Raw genomic sequence first — 7,382 nt, forward strand, 5'->3', positions numbered from 1 at the left:
CAAGAAGCCGACGCTGCCGGCGATCAGCAGGTGCCAGATGCTGTGGATGTAGAAGTAGTTTTCCTCCGTCTCCACGAAGGCATAGAGCAGCACAGCAGCCGCTGCAATCAGCGCTCCGGGGCACAGGTAGAAAGCCCAGCGCTTCCAGGTCGGTGGGTAGCAGTGGCGGCGCCGGATGGTGCGAGCCGTCTGCAGTGGAGAAATTTGGGGATGGAAGAGGCAGCCCCGGCAGGGACGAGCGTGGCCCCTGTGCCATGGTGCCACATGCCCCAGCAGTCAGGGAAGGTGGTTCATGGGGACAGCTGAAGGCAGCAGAGGGGGGATGCTGGCAGGGGAGTGGGGCTGGACAGCCGGGCAGGACGCTGAGTCCAGCTGGGATAGGGACATAAGACAGGGACAGCATCTCCTTACCCAAGCGACGGCCATGATCCCCAAAGCGAAGAGGCTGGGCCCCAGCAGGTTCCAGAGCCCATGGCGGTCCATCTGTAGAGCCATGGAGAGCAGCATGGCCCCCAGCAGGTACAGCACCTGTGGGGCAGCAGGGGACCCATCAGGATGGGTCCCCTCCCTTCCCCTCCCTGCCCCCTCCGTGCACTTGCCTGCTTGACCACAGGCTGCAGCCGGGCCATGGCGATGACGGTGACCCAGACGGACATGAGGGAGCCCAGGAAGTCGCAGAACTGCAGCACGTCATACTCCATGATGCAGAACACCACGATACCTGGCTGGTCGCAGGCGTGGTAAAACTGGGGGCGGGGAGGGGCAAAGGGTGTCAAAGCCGCCCCGCACAGCCCCGGCCCCTCACCTGCCCCCCCCAACCACGCCGACCCCACACTCACGGTGGAGAAGAACATTGTGAAGATGTAGACAGCAGCTTCCAGGAGGTAGTGGCTGCGGACGGCGATGGCCACGGGAGGCACGAACATGACGTTGCTGAGGCACAGCAGCAGCGTGGAGAGGAGCTGGAAGCCGTAGGAGAAAGCCTCGGCGTTGTCTGTGCAGCCCCAGCCGTTCCAGCCTGTGGCCGGGCAGAGCTGCCGTCACCCCTGCAGCACTGGCAGGGGCTGGGGAGGGAGTGGGGAAGCCCCTTTCCAGCGCCCTGCGGAGAGCTGGTGCAGGGTACTAATGGGGTGCACAACCCCCGGGGAGGAGGGAAGGGTGCTGGGGGGGTCCCTGGGTGCAGCAGGGACTGTGGGTGCCCGGGGCAGCTCTCACCAGCTTTGCACTCGCAAGCAGCATACAGGTAGTTGTTGGTGCGCAGCAGCTTGCACTGGCCATAGATGCCGCAGTCGTTGATGCAGGGCGAGAGGTAGGCACGCAGGTACACCTCAGCCGTCACGTTGGTGCAAGGCTCGAACCTGCACCAGGAGAAGAGGGTCAGCCCTTGCTCTGCACCTCTCAAGCAGCTCCTGCCTCCGCCAGAGGCACCATCACACCCAGACTTGGCAGGTGATGGGAGACCCAGGGACTGGGTGACGTGGAAATGAGCTGCTTTGGTGCTACGTATGGCAGCTGAGAGCTGGTCCCCAAGCACCTTGTGTGCTGCCAATGTCTGTGCCAGGCTGGGTGAGCAAGAGAAATGTGGCCATGCTTAGACCCATTTTGCCTTTAGCAACGCACTCAGCTGGCTCCTATTTTATATAGATTTTGCTGTGCAAACACTGTGCCCTGCAATGCCTGCAAGTGACCATGTCAGGGAAGGATCACCTGCAACTGGCAACTCAGCTTGAGCTAGAAACGCAGCAGAAGAGTCAGAGGAGGCACAGCACCCTCGCTGCCCCGCACTGCCCACACACGGCTCTGGGCACACCCAGCACCTCAGCAGCTCCAGCACGCAGGAGCACAGACAGACCAGCCCACGTCCCGACAGCACACGCCGACTGCTGCCTGTGCACACACGGGCACCCCAACATGCACAAACATGCACACAGCGCCGCCTGCACACATGCACGGTGCGTGTCTGCAGGGGTGTCTGCTGTCCCTGCATGTGCTCACACAGTCAAATCTGCGCACACGTGCACACAGATCACACGCAGCCCTGTCTATTTGCACAGACCTGAACACGCACACAGAGCTGTCTGCGTGTGTGCACGCAAGCATGCATGCAATGCTGTCTGCACGCATGCGCCAAATGTGCATGCAGCACCATCTGCATGCATGCACCGAACACCTGGTGCAGTCTGCATGCATGCACTGAACATGCACACAGCACCACCTGCACAATACAGAGCCCCACATGGACTTTTGCATGTACAGACACATGCACACAACAGCCCCTCTCCTCCACAGGGCTCTCAGGCAGACACATGGTCCAGGAACAGAGCCACAGACACAGGACCAGTTCCTGGAGATGCTGAGCAGAGCCCCTGGAGATGCTGAGAAGAGCAAGGGCACAGCAGCCTGACCAGAGCTGCCCCCTCAGATGCACAGCCAAGCCCTGTCCTTGCAGTGACAGCCCGGTCCCCTCCCGGGCACGGGTACAGATGGGCCCTGCCGCAGAGACGGGCAGGCACCAACAGATGCACGGCGTTCGCAAGCTGACAGGCGCTTCCCATCCGAGAGACAGAGGGAAGAGCTGCGGGGACCCACAGATGGTCAGGCAGGCACAAGATAGAGCCATCCGTGCCCACGCAGGCACTCACACGGTGACACACAGCCCGCGAAGCCACGTGCACATGTGTGACGGGTGACAGGCAGCGCAGGGGCCAGGCATACCCACAGACCCACGGTGCACATGGAAGCAGGCCATGGTGGGGACATCCCCTCCGGGTACGCAGGGAGGGGACATGCGGGGGCTCTTACCCATGCTCCGTGGCACAGAGCGAGCGCAGGCTCAGGTACCAGCTGCCCGTCTGGGGGTAAGGGATCCGCAGGCGGCTGAGGCTGGCCGTGGCATTGACGGAGAGCAGGAAGCCTGCCAGGGACTCTGCGGGCAGGGAGAGCTCCGGGTGAGCAGGGCAGGGGGGAGCCCCTTCCCCTGGCCACAGCTGGGACAGCGTGCCCTGTGCCAGGCTCTGGGGCCAAATTCCCCCACGATCTCTGCCTTCTCCCACTCAGCCTCTCGCCGGACACGTGAAGGGGTGCAACCCCCACGGCCACGGCAGGATGGACACGCACAGCCCAGCCTACCTGTCTCACAGGTGACCGATGCGTTGTCACCAGACATCAGCGGGACTTCGTGGTTCAGACAGCCGAATACTGTCACGTTCTCGCCACACAGGGAGCTCTGACAGCAGAGAAGGAGATGGCCCTGAACCAGTGCCGGGGATGTCCCCTGCTCCGACAGCACCCAGACCACAGCACACTAGCTAGCAGTGCCCTAGCCCACTGCCCATCACCCAAGAACACCCCAAATCCAGGCCATCATCCTGTCCTTGGATCACCCGAATCCGTGCTCCATCATCCAAGAGATCCCAAACCATGACCCAAGAGCACCCCAAAGCCTGCCCCTAGCCCTGCTGCAGCCCCGACATCACCCAACCCCCAGCCCATCCTCCCCCCCAGCTGCTCTGCCCCATCTGGGGTGCAGCGCGGCCACCTCACCACATTGAGCCGCAGCTCCAGGTTGAGCACCCCACCACTGTCCAGCACTGGCAGGAGGTTGATGACGAAGACAGCGGGGCGGTCAGGCGGCACGGATACGTTGGGCCCGAAGAAGATGTAGAAGTGGACGGAGAAGGTGTCCAGCTCATTGCGCAGCGTGGGGCGGACTGGCCAACACCGTTCACCAGCAGCCGAGGCGGTGGGGATGGGGACCGGGTGCTTCGTGCCGTTGGGGCTGGTGGGCGGAGAGCTGTCCCCCAGCGCCAGCCCGCCCACAGAGCCAAAGGAGTGGGGCATGTTCATGGAAGCACTGGAGGGCAGGAAGGGTGGCCGGGCCAGGCTTGGTCGGGAGCAGTCTGAGGGGCAGAGCCATCAGCCTGGGCACCAAACGGCTCCTCCAGCCCCCTCTTAGTTCCCACCTCCCCTTCTTGCCCATTGCCCACTTTCATCTGCAGCCCAGCTCCAACACCTCCCAGTGTCCCCATCCCAGCAGAACTGGGTATAACTCTGCGCCCAGCTGGGGCCAGATCCTGTGGGCATCCTTTACCACCCCACCAGTCACCCAAGCAGAGTCAAGAGCATGCCCCCACCACCCAGTCCTCCCTGTGCCCCCTAACCTGTGAGCTGCACGATGACCTGGAATGAGACGGTGCCTGGCACCCCAGGGTGTTTCTCCACCAGCACGTAGTACCAGTGCTGCCAGAAGGGCAGGTCCAGTGCCAACTGGCAGGGAGTGTGCTCCCGGCAGTCCAGCGCCGTGGAGTTGTGCAGGGGGGGAGCCTTGGCCCGCACGCGCAGCCAGAGGGGGCAGCCCTCAGCCCCACGGCACCGCAGCACCTCCACCAGCACACGCGATGTGTAGCTGGGCACAAACACCCTGTGGGACAGCAGTGTCAGGTTCTGCCCCTCGGTGTGGACCAAGAGGGCTGGGGAGGCAAGCCAGAGGGATGGGGCACCCTAAGCTTCCCACCCTGGGGATGCCCCTTCCTTAGGAGACCCTCTTGCACTCACTTGTAGAGGCAGGAACGGTTGTGGGGGGCCATGCTCTGCTCGGTGACGTAACCAGGATACAGCACGGCAATGTTCACCAGGCGCTGCACGATGAGCTGTGGCTGGAAGAGATACTGGCACTCCTCGTAGAGCCCCTGCACCAGCAGGACAGTCAGCACAGGGCAGGGGGCATGGGGCACTGTCCCAACTTGGGAAGCCTGCCCTGGGCACTGCCAGCCCAGAACCATCAGACCCCAGCAGAGCCCTGCAGCAAGCCCTGCCACCCCACGGTCCCCCCAAGCCCTTCACCTTGACAGAGATCTTGCCCTCATCTTTGGGCAGGTGGGCAGCCAGGAACCAGTCCCCAGGCAGTGGGCTGGTGACATTGAACACCCCCGTGGTGCGGTTGGGCAGGGTCCAGGTGAGGGTCAGTGCGAAGGAGCCAGGGACAGCCGTGTCCCTGGGGAAGTGCGTGTGTAGCGGGTTAATGACGGAGGGAGCCCCTGAGCGGAAATACCTGCAGGAGAGACAGCAGTTAGCAGGGTGCAGGCCAGCCTGCCCTACACGTCAGGGTCTGTCCTCCAAGCTATTAAGAAGCTCAAAGACATGAGGGGGAAGCTGTCTGTAAGGTGGGACCTCGCTGGAGACTGTGAGCTTCCCTGGGTGGGTGTTCAAGCAAAACTATTCATGTACGAGATGCGCAAAAGAGTAGAGCCTGCAATGGTCCTGGGAAGATGAATCATGGGGAGTGAGCATGCATGGTATGTGTGTGGCGTGTATGTGTGTGCATGTATGTGCATATACGCCTCTGTGCACATGTGTGTGCCTGCATATGCGTGTACGTGCATGAGTGCTCCTCTATATGTCTGCATGAATGTACATACATGCACATGTGCACGTGCAAGCAAGAAGCAGACAAAAGCAGGCAGGCTCCAGGGCAAGTCCAGGCAGGGGGCAGCAGGAGCAGGCAGAGGCAGGCAGGAAGGGGACAGGGCAGGCTGCTTACTCACACGGTGATGCTACGGTCTGGGCATTGGTCCCCGAAGGTGCCACCCTGCTCCTTGAAGGTGATGAGGTTCCAGACGGCGATGACTGTGTCCTCGGGGATGTGGAAGTGGAAGAGCTCGATGCTGGCAAAGGAGCGGAAGGGGCTGAGCTTGCGTGGTGTGCGGGTGAAGTAGTCAGTCACAAAGAGCCCATCTGCAAAGGAAACCCAGGGGGCTCTCAGTGGGCTGAGGGGCTGGGGGATGCAGAACCCCTCCTAGACCTGGCCCACCCACCCAGGCCCTGAACATGTCCCAAAACCAGCAGCCTGGAGGCAGGAGGGGCTGGGGCTGTGCCATTTCAGTGAGTCCCCAGGGCTGATGTCAGCTGTGCCCAGCTGTGTCTCCCAGCCCTGGCACGGGATGTTCTCCCGAGGTCCCTTCCAACCCCTGCTATCCTGTGATTCTGTGCATCCTGCCTGGTTCAGCACTGCCTTGAGCCCGGTTCCCCGAGCTGTGAGCACTCATCCTCTGGAGCCTGAGGAGCCCTCAGCCCTGGCTGCTCAGGCTCTGCCCAGGTGCAGCCCACCTCTTTCAACTCATCGTCCTCCTCAGTGAGGACCTGCTCCCTGTATTTTACCTCTAATAGAGGGCCATTCCTCATGGCTCCAGCCCTGCCCCAGCAGGTCAGGTCCCACAGACACAGAGATTCCCCCCTTCTCTGCCTGTCGAGGAGGCTCAGCATCGAGCCCATCATAAACCGCAGAGTCCCACCCTCGAGCCTCGGGAAGAAGGAGCAAGCGGTGCACCTCCTGCCGAGCCTCCCAGCTCTCCCATGGTTTGTGGAGGAGGAATGCTGCACATATGTGTGCACATATGCACACGTGGGTGCTGTCTGCGTGCATGGCAAAGTGGAGGCGTGCACACCCACATGCATGGGCTGTGCACAGCCCCATGTCTGCAAGACACTTCCTGCAAGCCCACGGCACACACTGGGACCACCTCCCTCTGCCCAGCTGTCTGACAGTTTGATTTCCAGGGATTTCCAGGAGCCCTGGCACCAGAAAGGCCACCACTTGCTTGGCACAGTAGAGACAAGGGAGACCTGGTCACCAGACAGCACCTGTAACTTCACCCTATCATTGCCACACTTCCCCAGTGCCAGCCTGGGAGACCCATTCATTATTCCCCAGAGATGCACCAAGGAAGAGATGCGCCTCCGCACAAGCTGCCGGCAAGGGGGATGCCAGCAGAGGATGGGCTGGGAGCAGGGCTGTGCCCAGGAGGACTCACCCAGTGGGGAGTGGGATAGCTGATTGCACAGCGTGCGCTTTGCTGGGAGTGCGCGCATGTGCTTGTGTGCACGTGTGTTTGTGCTGCTTGTGTGCAGCCCCAGCTGGCCGTACACCGACATGCATCTGCTCCCTTGCCTGGAACAAAGGCGGCTCTCCCTCCCCTTCTCTGACAGCCGACACAAGCCAGACATGAAATACCTGTCTCAACGCAAGAGCACCCGATCCACTGTCATGAACCACCCAGCCACTCCACAGCTCGCCTCCCCACGTGGGGTCAGTGACCTGGCAGGGCACCCCAGGGGGGAGGGAATGTTGAACGCAACTCTAGGAGGTGGCATGAGGGGAAGCATTCAGAGCTTTCCGGTCCCAGTGCGGTTCCCTCCATGCCCGCTCGCCCGGGCAAAGCAGAGGGAGCCGGCTGCAGGCAGAGGGTCAGGCTGAAGCCCCGTGGCTGTGTAGCCAGAGCGCGGGGGAGGGTTGCTGGGGGACAGAGCGGGATTTCCTATCCACGGAGGCGGGGAGGTGGGAGGCAGGGGGAGGAGGAAGAAAAATGCCCCTCTGCCCCAGGCCA

At 62.1% G+C, this 7,382-nt stretch overlaps 1 protein-coding gene across 1 annotated transcript in view; it reads right to left on the reverse strand.

Annotated features, from left to right (window-relative positions):
- TMEM8B (transmembrane protein 8B) overlaps positions 1–6,930 on the reverse strand; it is an 8,707-nt gene extending 1,777 nt beyond the window's left edge. The window contains exons 1-13 of the mRNA XM_009647358.1: positions 6,810–6,930; positions 5,544–5,733; positions 4,843–5,050; positions 4,555–4,688; positions 4,161–4,420; positions 3,544–3,899; positions 3,130–3,226; positions 2,803–2,926; positions 1,216–1,358; positions 840–1,018; positions 600–746; positions 412–528; positions 6–189 (exon numbers count right to left, since the gene is read on the reverse strand). Coding sequence (XP_009645653.1) covers positions 6–189; positions 412–528; positions 600–746; positions 840–1,018; positions 1,216–1,358; positions 2,803–2,926; positions 3,130–3,226; positions 3,544–3,899; positions 4,161–4,420; positions 4,555–4,688; positions 4,843–5,050; positions 5,544–5,733; positions 6,810–6,930 — 2,260 coding nt within the window. The remainder of the gene's footprint in view (positions 1–5; positions 190–411; positions 529–599; positions 747–839; positions 1,019–1,215; positions 1,359–2,802; positions 2,927–3,129; positions 3,227–3,543; positions 3,900–4,160; positions 4,421–4,554; positions 4,689–4,842; positions 5,051–5,543; positions 5,734–6,809) is intronic.
- Between the last annotated feature and the right edge of the window lie 452 nt (positions 6,931–7,382).

The sequence above is a fragment of the Egretta garzetta genome, unplaced genomic scaffold (genome assembly GCF_000687185.1).
Source record: "Egretta garzetta isolate BGI_Z169 unplaced genomic scaffold, ASM68718v1 scaffold59, whole genome shotgun sequence".
In the NCBI taxonomy this organism is placed as follows: domain Eukaryota; kingdom Metazoa; phylum Chordata; class Aves; order Pelecaniformes; family Ardeidae; genus Egretta; species Egretta garzetta.